Source organism: Camarhynchus parvulus, chromosome 8, assembly GCF_901933205.1.
Source record: "Camarhynchus parvulus chromosome 8, STF_HiC, whole genome shotgun sequence".
In the NCBI taxonomy this organism is placed as follows: Eukaryota; Metazoa; Chordata; class Aves; order Passeriformes; family Thraupidae; genus Camarhynchus; species Camarhynchus parvulus.
Window position 1 is genome coordinate 16,859,394 of NC_044578.1, and position 13,784 is coordinate 16,873,177.

General features: G+C 39.6%; 1 protein-coding gene across 1 annotated transcript in view; it reads right to left on the reverse strand.

The window, feature by feature from the left end:
- Window positions 1–509: 509 nt before the first annotated feature.
- The window catches only part of ABCA4 (ATP binding cassette subfamily A member 4), a 62,129-nt gene continuing 48,854 nt past the window's right edge, over window positions 510–13,784 (reverse strand). The window contains exons 33-49 of the mRNA XM_030953233.1: window positions 12,732–12,837; window positions 12,566–12,640; window positions 11,932–12,101; window positions 10,817–10,994; window positions 9,300–9,415; window positions 8,180–8,327; window positions 7,737–7,860; window positions 6,894–7,023; window positions 5,877–5,997; window positions 5,650–5,712; window positions 5,432–5,538; window positions 4,325–4,466; window positions 3,616–3,750; window positions 2,243–2,346; window positions 2,063–2,155; window positions 1,483–1,732; window positions 510–632 (exon numbers count right to left, since the gene is read on the reverse strand). Coding sequence (XP_030809093.1) covers window positions 510–632; window positions 1,483–1,732; window positions 2,063–2,155; window positions 2,243–2,346; window positions 3,616–3,750; window positions 4,325–4,466; window positions 5,432–5,538; window positions 5,650–5,712; window positions 5,877–5,997; window positions 6,894–7,023; window positions 7,737–7,860; window positions 8,180–8,327; window positions 9,300–9,415; window positions 10,817–10,994; window positions 11,932–12,101; window positions 12,566–12,640; window positions 12,732–12,837 — 2,185 coding nt within the window. The remainder of the gene's footprint in view (window positions 633–1,482; window positions 1,733–2,062; window positions 2,156–2,242; window positions 2,347–3,615; window positions 3,751–4,324; window positions 4,467–5,431; window positions 5,539–5,649; window positions 5,713–5,876; window positions 5,998–6,893; window positions 7,024–7,736; window positions 7,861–8,179; window positions 8,328–9,299; window positions 9,416–10,816; window positions 10,995–11,931; window positions 12,102–12,565; window positions 12,641–12,731; window positions 12,838–13,784) is intronic.

Genomic DNA, 13,784 nt, shown 5'->3' on the forward strand with positions numbered 1-13,784 from the left:
CCCAGGACTAGCCCCATCAGCCAGCACTGTTCTGACCTTGATAGTCCCATGCACTCAGCACAGCAGGAATCTGCTTCTAAGCTGGGCAATGCTCTCAGCCTTGGGATCTGTCTGCTGACTCGCAGCAGTTGACATAAGGGTTAAAGAAGAAAAACCTGCCAGCCTGAAAGTACCAGCTAGAGAATCCATCTTTGATGTTATTTATATGTCAATAAGGAGGAATGAGACTTCTCTTCTTGTATCTCTTCATGGACTTTACATTAGAGGAAGATTTTATTCTATAGCAAGGACCTGCCTTTCCTTTGACGCTCTCAGCATGTAGTGTTACTGGTAGAGCATTAGACGTTGGCTGTTGCTAGGGCTGTTGTTGTTGAGAGCGCAGTGCTCAGAAAGGTGCAAAAAATCAGTGTAATACTGAGTGTGCAAACCTTTGTTTTCCCCTTGCTCTGCTCTGGTATGGCACATGCTTGCACTGTGCACACACTAAGCCTGGAGGCTGCAGGAGCAGTCTATGCAACTGCCTGCTGATGCAGAGCTGGGGACACCCTGGCTTCTCGGCTGGCTCCAGCTGCACGTGGATGCAAAGGAATTTCCTCATCCTCCATCTGCTGTTTAGCAAAGTTCACAAAAACCTGTGTGAGGAAAGCAGAAAATGTCACCATGTCTTCAACTGAGATGAGTTAGTGGAATGACTGCTCTGCAGGAAACGAGAGAAAGGGCAATTCACAGACATCAACTGAACTGAGACGCTGCGTTATCAGCTGAGATCATGAGTTCCTCCTTTATTTTCATAAACTTCCTTGCAACTTCCTTCCTTTGGATGCACTTGCTTGCAAGTAAAATCCTACTTTTTCTTAAGGAGGAAATGGCTTCGGTCAGGTTTGCATGGTTTGCACAGCATGAGCTTGGTTGTGATAGGAAAGAGGAGACAATATTTTAGTAGGAAGCTGAAAGGCAGCCAGGAATGCCTCTCTAGCAATCCCACCAAAACCAGCTTTGCATTTGTGGACCCTTTGTTACTTAGGAGAGCAGACAGATGGGGCCAGTAACCTCTGGCAAGTGGGTGTTTTCAAAACTCCCAGTAGACTTTCCAGGTTTTGTGTGTCTAATTGCTTCTCACAGTATCTTTGACAAAACACAGTCCAAACCTCTTATTTACAATAAAATGCTATTCTCAGCTCAGTCTCATTCCAAATTGCTGACCTTGCTCAGACTGCTCCTCCTGAAGGAATGGGTTGTGTGAATTCTGTCATATGGGAAATGCTGTTTTACCAGCTTTCATATGGCACCTATTTACACAGGGAATAAATTACTGATTCATACTGATACACCCTCCTTGATGAGAGGCCTGGGACTCTTGCCTGAGAAAGAGGTGTGAGATAATTCTCTAAACAATTTGGTCCTTCAGTTTGGATACATCCCCATTATGTTGCCCAATTCTCACCAGGCAAGCTTTGTCATGGATGTTTTAATTTTACTCACCTGATCTAATGTTGTTTGAGACACAGAATATTCTTCAATATGCAAATTTTCCTTATTGGAGATTATTAATCGAAAAATCTTAGCCAGAGAGGAAGAGCAAATCTGATACTGCAGCATGTTGTAGTGTTTCTCTCTCTGGAAACTCCCTGGGAAGTTGATGCGTATGAACTTCTCAGCAGGAGCAGGATCTGGAGGCAGCCCAGACTTTGGAGCTTTGATTTTCAGAGTGACAATGTAGCCATCTCCGAACCTGGGAAGGAGATGTGGATTTAGGAATTGGGTGAAGAGGTTGTTTCATCATTCAGGAAGGAAATTAGTTTTCTGCAGCTACGAAAACAATAGCAGTATTTGAAAGATATTGCATAAGATCCAGCTTTTTAGGAAGCCCTCTATTTGCCTTGCAGAAGTGGTATGTAGCATAATAGACTTGAAATGAGATCTGGTCAGATTGTCTAATATACATCAGAGCTGCACCCAGAAATAGATGTGGTTAACCACTGAATTGCTTATATTAAGAATATTACATGTCACATACACTAAATTTTCCCATTAAAAACCACTATAAAAATATTCTACTTACTTGTATTTTAGCTCCTGAATTGTGCCTAGGCATTTGAAGGTACCTTGTACCATGATGGCTAAACGAGTACAGAGAGCTTCACATTCTTCCATACTTTCAAAACAGAGAAGAGACATTTGAGATAAAAGCCAACAGATGTACTCCAGCTGCTTTCAGAGTCTGAATTTGAACTGGTTTTACCTGTGTGAGGTTAGCACCACCGCTCGCCCATCTCTGAGCACACCAACAATAGAGTCCCACAGGAGGCGCCGGGACTGAGGGTCCATCCCCGTAGTTGGTTCATCCTGTAATGGAAATGTTAAGACAATCAAAGTCAGATAAAACAGGGAAAATCTATTTAGAATCAGGTCATTTTTTGGACCATAGCATGTGATTGTTTCTCTACAGTAATCTGTGCCTCGAGGAAGCACATAGAACTTGGGAAGCAGAGGAGTGAGTGGGTATCAATGGACTTCTTGGCACAAAGCAGTAAGGAAACAAGATCACGGACTGCAGGTAGGAATACAGTGCTATCTGTGTGGGGCACAGCTACAGGGAAGAGAGTGCCTTTTCTGGGCAACAGTGAGCTCTCACCAGGTCATCTGACTTGCAGAAACATATAGGACATTGTTCAATCCAAGAAATCAGTGAAGTCATTCTGATTTACACCACCTAAGGATTTGATCCTACATAAGTCAGCTAAGCCAGTAAGTAACAAAAAATGTAAACAAAATTAGGATAGAAAAATTTTCATGGAGCATCTTGTCTTAAGAAATTATGAGAAAACATTTTATCTGACTGTTTACTACAGGCAGAATACATGTAAAAGCATATTAGATGGTACAAGGAACCAGGCTACTAAAATGTATTAAAACACTTCATCATAGACTTTACAAAGTAAAAGTGACTGTATCTAAAAGTCACAGACATACAATTAAAGGTGGTAGAATATAGTCTAAATAAATAATTTCTGTAGTAATTTCACACTGAATTTCCCTTTAGATATGCAATTATCTGATCACTTATTGGCAAGAACTAAATTTCAGCATTTGTATAGTTGGTTTTTTTTTTTTTTTTTTTTTAAAAAAATTTTTAGATGAAAAAATAATTATTTTTTTTTTCATATTAAAATTTAAAAATTATAAAGGTTTGAGGAGGGTTTAGTATAAATTTGTATAATTTATTCCAAAGATATTAAAGGCTGAAAAAGGGTATCTTCCTTTGTTCTGCTGGATAAAGCAGCCAGGTGGATATGTTGGAAGATCATCTTTTACATCAGTGGCTACACTCTGACAAAAAAAGGCAGACTGAAACTAAAGAACAGTTTAAATTCAGATTTTCTGGATTATAGATTTTATCTCAACACATTCTTTTTTGAAGATCTTTCTTTTGTAATCACTTGGGGTCCATTAGAAATATAGTTACACATGCCAGACTATGCCTGCAATTAATTCAAAATTATGGAATAGCTGTAAATTGAGGGCAGAAAGGAGCTTTCAAGGACTTTGTAGCTCTTTAGCACGTAGTGTTATGAGATATTGAACTGGCCAGGGTTGTGTTTCCATGACACTTACTAGCAAGACGAGTGGTGGGCAGCCTATGAGGGCAATGGCAGTGGAGAGCTTGCGCTTGTTGCCACCACTGTAGGTCCCTGCCAGGTGGTCTGCGTACATAGGGAGTCCCAGCTTCTGGATGCCCCATTCAGCAACCTGTGAGAAAAACCATCTGTTTCACACAGCAGTAAATGCAGAACAGACAGGATTGCTGATACATCCCTCTTCTGGTAGAAACATGACAGTCCCCTGGGTTTTAGCACATTCATTTTGGAACTGAGCCAGGGAAGTACAAAGTATTGATTATGATGATGATGAGGGGCATTCTAACTAGATGAGGGAAAGCCATAAAGCAGCCTCAGCTGTAGACTTCTATATGTGCAAGAATTAAATTATTTTCTTCTGGAATCTTCTTCTTGTTTTCTTCCCTATACATACGCAACTTTAAAGGCAAGAGCTAAACAGCAACCAGTGCCATTCTGAGCCACAGAAATTGCATCTTTAGCCTTCCACTGTTGGTGCCACAGATTTGCAAGCACCATTAATACCTGGGAACCTGCATTTAATAGTGTGGTCTTGTTACTTAACTGTCCAAATGACAGTAACCACACTCGCGACTTCAATACACAGCACAATAAGTACACTTTGGAAATTCTGGCCCTCAGCATGTTAAGACCACCATTAATCACCACAAATATCACTGTAATTATCAAAAGAAAGAGTACTTTACCCTCTTGATTTCTTCTGCTGGAACCCCCCGCAGGCGTGCATATAAATACAGGTGTTCTCGTCCTGTGAGCAGGTCATCAATGGCATCAAACTGAGGGCAGTATCCCATGTTTTGATGGACATCAGAAATGTGGGTCAATATACTGGAGAAACAAAGAAAAAAGTTGTAGTTCTGTAATACTAGCTCTAAGACAGAGAAGAACACTTTGAATAAAATCCTTATTTTCTGTGGCAACAACTCTTGTAAGAGGAGAATTAATTCTTCCTGATAAAACATACTATGAAAATATCTGTCTGTTCATATTGTTGTCTTAAGTCAGCTCAGTCCTGGTTAAGAGTGTAAGCCCATTTTCTCCCACCCATTTTCTTGTTAAAGTATAGACTAACTTAACGAGAAGTTATTTAAACAGCCACTTGGGTTTATTTATTTATTTTTTAAACAATGTTTATATCTCAAAAAAAAAGAAGCAGTTATTTCAGCTCAAAAACTGGTCACTAGCAACAGGCAGGCAGGACACAAGGCTAACACGTCAATGGTTGTAGGAAAAGTACAAGATCACAGAATGGGTGTGGTTGGAAGGGGGCTCTGGAGGTTGTCTTATCCACTGACCCTGCCTGGGCAGAGTCACCTAGAACAGGCTGAGCAGGACCATGGCCTGGCAACAAAAGAGTTATTGTTCAAATCACATCAATGGACAAAGAATCAAATCCCAAGTACACCTAACAAGCCAAGGCACACAACCTGGAAGTAAACCAACATAAGTGCATACCAGATCTCACTGTAATAATTTATGACATTATGCCAGCACTGTGTAAACAAAGATGTTGGAAACAGCCAGAGAAAAATCCCAAAGCTCAGATCAAAGTACCCTGTTCGATGGGTTATCATATGTTTGGGAGCTCTTGCCACTAGGTATGATTGCCTTGTCCCACTGTTAGCATTACTACAACTTACCCATAGATTTTACAAGCATTAAAGGTATCAAATGCAATTGTATGTTACCCATGATCTCAGTGCCATAGAGCTGCTGGATCATTGAGAGTGTGATCTGGACAGCTCTACGGTGGTAAATAGACTGTCACAGGGGGTTTTTTTTAAGGTACTTACCTACTGCCAGCCACTATAGCATCTCCAGATGTCACATCAGTATCTCCAGTCAGCATTTTGAATGTTGTTGTTTTGCCAGCACCATTCACTCCCAAAAGGCCAAAGCACTAAATTGCAAAATTTATCATATTCTTTAATATTTCCAACTTGTAAATCAGTGAGGGCATAAAATCTGAACTGATCCATGGAATGTAATCCAGGGTTATTGAACAACCTACCTCTCCGGGGCGGATGCCAACACAGAGTCTGTCCACTGCAGGCTTGTGTCGACCTGCATAAATCTATATTGATGGGGGGAGGAAAAAAAAAAGGAAAGTTCCTATTTCAAGATATCTACAGAAATGAAAATCATCAGAATTTTTAGTTTAGTTTTATGCTATTGGGATGAGGCAACTTTAGAACTGAGACAGGAGTAATTTTTTTTTCACTCGTCTCAAAATATTACCTTCGTCAGTTCTTGTAATTGTAAGATATCTGTTTTGTTTCCTCCATTCATAATTCTTTTTCTTTCTTCTGCAACATCCTCATCTTCATTAATAATAGGTGACATGGCAGTCTCAGCAAACCTAGAAAACCCCAAGATACTGGGTTGCCCTGGGTTCAGTTAGAATAACAGTGTGAAACAATGACTAATCTGCTGCCAAAAATGTGACTGGTGGAAGCAGTGGGGTTTAAACTTCACAATTGGCTGGAGTACTCCTGCTGTTGGGAGAAGCCCTGACCTTTAAAGTCAGTATCTCTAGATACTAAAAAGGGAGGAAATGACTTGCTCGAAAGAACATGCCTTGTCAGTCACTGATATGAGAATAACCTGCCCCTTAGCCACAGCTTTCACTGTTTGGCCACTCTTAGTAGCTAGTGATGGTCCTTAGAAGTTTTGAGTAGATCTCTCAGCAAGACAGTATTTTTGTAATTGCACCAATTAGTACTCTTGTTGGCAATCTTGAACAGAAGTGAATGACCCACTCGCAGCTGGTAGGTAGCTCTTTTCATTAAGGGAGAGGCACATTTGTAAAGCAGAGAGGGGAAGTTCACACAGTGTCCAGGATACAGCTGTCCTGTGCCACAGACTAGAATTGCTGTCTTGGGATGCCAGGCTAGTAGCTCATAGTACTAGCTAGTACCTAGCCTGACTAAGGACACTACAAACTTTCCAGGTAATTTTATAATCTCATTATTAGAGTGTCTTAAATTTTAAAAATTACATTAAAATCTTAATTCAAGAAAACTAATTTCTTGAATGAAATATTCTTAAATCCTCTTAAGAAAATGCAGATTTGTAAATGCTTTCTTGGATCCGGATATCAATAAATTAAGACAAGATTGGGTAAGTAAATAGAGAACAAAAAAATCCACAAATTGAGAGAAAAATTAAGAACAAAAAGAAGAAAAGAGGGAGATAGAGAATAACAAAGATAGTAATACTTTTAATAAGGAACATTAATAGAACTTTTAGACTTACCATCTTGTAGAGAACAAACGGTGCTGCATAAAGAGGTTCAGAAAGAAAAACACAACTCCTTGAAGAGCCATGGCAACCAGGTTCTTTCCAACAAAGTCCCACTGAAAGGGATCAGAAATATGCTCCTCACCTTTGGAGAAAGAGCACCAGAAAGGAATGTGAAATACTGCTGAAAAACCCCACTACTCCTCAGAACAAAAAGCATAATCATAATGAATTACTGTACTTTATTTGCTCATGATCAGGCAATAGTTTTAATTTTCCAGTCTTATAAAAAGTCTTAACAAAATGCCTTCCAAGTTCAGCTGCTGCATGGGAGTAAAAATAATCTCTCTGAATATGCACTAATTTGGATATCGTTACATGAAACTTGCATGGATTATGTGAAAAGACACACATTTTCTGAATTAAAACAGATAAGTGCTGTTGTATGACTATTGTTTTAATAAGTTGTCTGATATCAAAGACAACCGTATCCCAAGAGAATGCATTTGAAGAACAGTCACTTTAAACATTAGCTGAGGTATTCAAATGAAATGAAAAAATAAATCCTCCTGTAGTGATTTAGGGTCTTCCAAACAAAGGATAAAAAGACACCAGAGTCTGACACTGAACAAATGGGTTTATTTCCAATGCAGATTACTGGTTGGGCTGCAGAGTCCTGGCAGCACTATCGGAAGCTGTCATTCCTTCAGAGAAGGTGAACTTTCATACTTCTCATCCATCTGATGATGGAAAAGGTGAAAAATTGACCACTTTTCTGAGTTAATCCTTCGAAACATTTCATCCAAGGTTAGGACATGTGGCACTGCCATAACTTAACTTCTTATTGGCTTTACTTACCAAACCTTGCATATACTTCAGTCACAGCTTGGTTCATGGCCAAGTCGATGAGTCCACGGCCCAAACAAAAATGTGGGAGGACAAGTAGTACATTTTTCAATGTTTTATTAAACTTCAGCAAAGACTGTGAGAAACAGAAACAATGTAAGCTGTTTAAACCAGACCTGTTTAAGAAAACATAGCAATGTAATTGAAAAGTTCTTTGTCACGTCAGAGAAACTGTACGTTCTGTTTTCTTAAAAGAGAGAAAACAGTATTTTAAATAATAAATTCAACTAATATCTCTAATATTTGCCTGTTATGGTACTTGGTGACTGATTTCTCCCAGTCCTTAACTCATGAAGCCTTCATTATATTTCTCTCCCCTGTCCAGCTGTGGAGAGGAGTGAGACAGAGCCTTTGGAGGTGCCTGGCATCCAGCAAAATTACAAAACTTTACTTACTGGATTATTTTCAAATAATTCCAGGATAAATGTAATGGCACTGCTGTTGAGTCCCACAAAGAGATTAATGCAAGACAATGCAACATAAGCAGTGCTGGGGATACTGAAGAAAGAAGAAGCAGGGTACATCATGGGAATTATTGCCCATCTGCATGCAAGAAACAGAAAAAACCTATGATAAATTCTCAGTATTCTCATGTCAGCTGGCCTAAAGAAAACACAAAGTTAAGCTTTCTTCCCATCCCAAGCATAACAAAACGGTGTAACCAACCCCTAACCCACCACAGTATTTTCTCCCTGGTTACTACATAAGATTTTTTTCTGCTTAGTTGTTTTTTTGCTATTAAAATGCAGGGCATAAGACACTGCTGAAATTGAGAAAACTTAATGCTAGCAAGGTTGCTATCATCCCAGGTATCTTTGCACATTTCAGTGAATTGTACACCAAGAAGAAGAAACAAAGAAATGTTGAATGCTGAAAGACACTTTAGTATTGACTGTGAATGCAGCAAATGAACAACCACTAAATTCCTACACAATGTACGAGGAAGAAATCAGCAAACTGAACAAATATATTTTCCTGTATGGGTCACATTTAATGCTTAAAAATGCAAGGCAGGCAATGACAAAAGAATCTCTTTTGCAGCCTGTAGCCAGACAGAGTATGTAACTATTCCATAGAAGAATCTAGTTTTAACCTGTTCTGGATCCATCCAGCTCTATTCTTCAAAGCTGGGTTCCACTAAGTACTGAGCTCAGCAACATGAAGTAAAATCTGTTGTTCTGATTTTTTAAGATTTTCTAAGCCTTCTGATGTTTACATTCTTGTAACAAATTTTCTCACACACTTTATGTAAATAACTTATTGTTTTGCTTTCTTTTATGGAGGAGGAGAAATTGGATAGACTGTTGGTTTGTCCAGTGTCATTGGAGAAGTGGCACCTTCACCCTCCAATCCACTGTCACTTGGAAATCTATAAATGTTGGAGTAAAAAAATAAGCTCCCCTTTTTACCTTGAAAACAGCAGCATCTCCACGTCATGTTATTTTATGTCTTACATAATGACAATTTCCATGTGAACTACAGGGCCCCCCTGCAGCAATAACCTTGAGCACTCACCCATAGAGGAGCAGCAAGGCAACGAGCACAGGGAGATTGGTCGGGGAGGCATATGCTTTCTTCTTGAATCCAACAAATATAGCCACAACCATCCCAGCACTCAGTGCATAATTCACCTGCCACAGCACAGGAGGAAGACCAATGTGTGAGACCTGAGAAGGGCTGCAAACATATCCATAAACATATCCAGATCCTACACATCATTCCAAAAGGAATTAATATTGAGGAGCATCAGAATTTGAGTTAGACTAGTCACACTGAATTTTTTGGATCAACAGGTCACTGGAAATGTGGGGCCTTAGTACTAAACATTTTTCTAAGACATCTTTTATCAGGCTGTTCATCAAAAATATAACATATATTGTTGTTTCTTAGATTATGATTTGTGAATCCATTATTTCATAGTCTGGCTGCCTGGCTTCCCCAAAAAAGTGGCCATGCAAGGGAAGTACAGTTTCTGGTGATGCAAACAAAGGCTGTGTAGGATGGAAGAGCCAGTCACTCGAGCCACATTCCTGAGAAGAGGCTAAAGTGAGTATGCTTGCCCGCTGCTCCCTTTCTCTGTTCAGTACTAGCAGCACTACTCCACTGCAATGCACAGAATTCCCCATGCAGAATGGAAGGCAGCATTTCCCTGAACTGCTAACGCCACTTCATGCCTTCGCATCATGCTGTCAAGGGCAATGGCCAAGCAGAATTCCTGCCAAGGCAGCTGCTGTGAACAGCAGAGAACAAGAACTCTGGGACCTGCTTCTTTCCCTCATTTAGTAAAATACTGCTTGGCTTTATCTTCTCCCGGGAGAACACCTTCCAAATCCTGAAGACTTTTGGGCTTTTCAAATATTGATTTTCTTTTAAATTTTTTCAATTCCATGTTCATGCCTTTCTTACTGCATAATTCCTTGGCCACTTTCTTGCTTGCGAAGGCACGGCCAGAGAACCAGCCCTTTTGTGCCAAAGAACTTTTTTATGACAAAGTGGCTGGAGGGAAGCTGAGCCCTGTCTAAGCAAGTCTGCACCTGTGGTATAAATCTTTTTGGAATAACCCAGTGACCATGATACAGTGACCTAAACGAATATGTCATTTTAGACACACTAGAGTATTTTGTCAGGCCTCTAGATACTGTTCCAGCAGACTGTGAATCTTTCCCACTTAGGTTTCTTGAACATCTTAAAATATGTTTTGGGTCTTCTAGAGGACAGGAGTGACCAGGCAATGAGGCTTTTCCCTGTTTTAGTAAGTTGTACTTCATTATATATATTCAATTGTAAGGGCTAGAAATCTTAGGACTATAAAAATACAGCTACATTAGGTGACTGAGTTGGGCACCTAAATTAATTTCTACATCTGTAATTAGTTCAGAGGCCAGATCCTTAGCATGGTCTCTGAGAAACACTTCAGAGAAATGAATGCTTTGCAATGCTTAGAATCACCTTCACTTGATTCAGTGATTTGCCCTCAGCTCATGCACACCCAGGGTAAGCACAGGCTGTCAGTCAGACCAGCAGTTACTTACTATGTCCCACATGAAGTTAGTTAGCCAGTAGGTAACAGGGCTCACACCACTGACAAACTGGAGATGTTTGGCTTTTGTTACGCGTTCTTGGATCAGGTATAAAACAAAACTGGCTGGTATAAAGGACATGGCAAAAATGACACAGATGGCAACAACAGCATCCACTGAAGTGGTCAGTCTACAACAGAGCACAAGAAGGGAGTGTGAGCAAGGGAATGGATGCAATGCAACACTATATTAACATTTTGGGACTCTGGAGGGTGCCTTAAGATCTAGAAGTAGCAAGGCTGTTTTTTAAGTAGAAGACTTTTCCAGTTTCAAAATGTGCTAGTTTTCCAAGATATTTTGAGGACTGTAGCTAACAAATATGGCACCACTCCCTGATCTTTTACTTGCTTTATACATCTCTAGGTCAAGATATCCCCTTTCCTGTGTGGGATATCTTGAACTAGACATTTAGGCACAATAGTCAAAGTGCTCTGGAAGCAGAGAAAAGAGACACTTAAAAAGGCAAGTTGGAGACAGTGAGATGAAGCACAGATTTTACCTTTGTGCTATAATGCAAAGTTTTCAGTTCCATTGAAGTATGAACTTAATAGGAGAGTGGAAAATCTTGTCTTTTTAGGGATGTCTTTTTCAAGAAATTATGACTTTCAGATTTGGGAATACACCAACCTGACTACATGCCATTGAAAAATCTATCTGCATGCTGTCCTGGGCACCAAGAGAGTGGGCTGTTAACTACTTGACCTGTAGTCAATTACGGACAAGTTCTCATTCCATTTTTTATTACATGTTTTATTTCAGAAGTAAATGTATTGGATTTGGAGCATGAACAAAAATTTCAGAATCTTCGTGCTTGGGAGTCAACAGAAACATGCAATAATGTATATCCAATAGTCATGGCTCCTATGGGGGATGGGAATGAAATCCCATGTGAATCTAACAAGACATGAATAGATTCTTGCTTAGAATAAAACTTCAGGGAAGGGCCCTCACATTCTGTCAATTGAACTTTCTCCTCAGAGTGTGAGCATGCTGGAAGTTGCAAGTTGCCAGAAGAGGGAGGAGGGAAGTAAAAGCCAGAAGCAGAGCACAAGCACAAGCAGACTTACACAGTGACTTCAGAGAGTTGTTCCTTGGTGAGGTTCAGAGGATGGTTTATAGCAGTGATTCCATGTTCCTCAGGGTCTTGGCCAGTTCTCAGATTAGCTCTGAGGATTGCATTATTGGCTACATTGAGGAAACTAACCATAGCATGCCAGCCTTTATTGTTAAACCACACCTAAAAGAGTCAGAGATCACAGATTAATTTCTCAGTTACTGTCTTCACTAAGCTACAGGAGAAAATTTCGCTGCCTTTTGTTTACTTTGGTGGGCATTGTCAGCAGGGGTGAATCATAGTTCCTAGGCACAGTCCTGCAGGAGGAGCTCACATACTATGCTTTTAAAAGCATTGGACCACTACTGTCAGGGGATTTTACAGAAGCATATTTTAAGATTTACTGTACTACTCAAAGTATTTAGAACAGCAAGCAGCACTAAGAACATGATTTTAAAAAATCCCACATATGAAATATTATGAATAAGAATTACCTACAGCATGGGATATAGTGTTAATACCAAGTTATTTCTAAAGTATAGCATTTCAGCTCTTCTTGCATCTGGGAATACCACCAGCAATATTCTCATAATTTGAAGTCTATGTCAAGAAAAACTGTGAGTTAGCAGACTAATTCCAGCAAATACCTTAATATTATCTTCAGTTTCCATGTATTTAAGGAAATTAGGGATTTCTTTAGCAGCAGCCAGTGAAGCTTGTCCCTAAAACAAAGTGAAAAAGCTAAATGCTGCAGTAACCAGGCTTTAGTAAGGGGACAAAACCCAACCAACCAAAATTAAAATTCTTGCTTACTCCTGTCACATTCATCATTCGGCCAAGATCACTTAAAAAATTGACAATTTGATCTCCAGAAACATGAAGGACTGGAAGCCTTCCTCCTATAGAGATTCCTCCATATCTAGTAAAGAGAAACATATCATTAATAATTCATACTACACATCCATATCTGTACATTAATGGGAAAAAAAACCACTTTAAAAAGACCCGCACTTAATGCAAGTTTAATTTTTATACATCAAATATTTAATGTATAACAATTTCTACTCCTTTTCTAACAATTTGTACTACGTCTTTTTAGGGCTTACAAATAATAGAAGCTCTATAAGTTTGTGAGAGGCTTATGCCAGGATCCTAAGAAAATTATTTAGAGAGAGGATTTGGAGAAAACAAAACAGTGATCTCTACAGAACAAAATCTTTACATCAAGGTAATTGCCATATAATGGTTTAGACAGCATGGAGGACTAAGGACAGCATAGACCTCAGTTGAAATTTCAGATGTTCTGAGAGAAGCAGGTATTCACCAATGTCAGTACCAGCCAGTGCATAACGATAAATACTACTGCACAAGAGGAACTGAAGTCTAATCCCATAGAAAGCAATGCTTGCACATGAAGCAGACATTCTGTGAAGAAAGGCAGTCATCCAGCTGCTATCTTTGAAGTGAAATCCTAACACTGGTGAAAAAGGAAATAAGTATGTGCTTCAGGCTAACCAGTTTCTTTCAAAGCTTAGTAACTGCAGAGTAGATATCGCACACTGGGGTTAGCTGCTGTCTCTACCTAAAGAAGACAACTAGTGGAATCTGGTTTCTAACTTCTGCTCATGTACAGAGCAGGCAGTTGTGGTTGTTACTTCTGTATTTGATAGGCTGGTGTCTACGTTTCATCCCACTCAGGTCCTTTTTTTGCAGGGTTTATATTTTTTCTGTGGCACTGAAAGAGCTGTGTCACAGCAGCAGTACAATATAAAGTACTATTGTGTTGAACCGTTTCACCACATTGGTTTGACTCTTGGAGGTAATAAAGCTCTGATAGCTCCACTGGGAGCCTCTTGCCTTCATCTC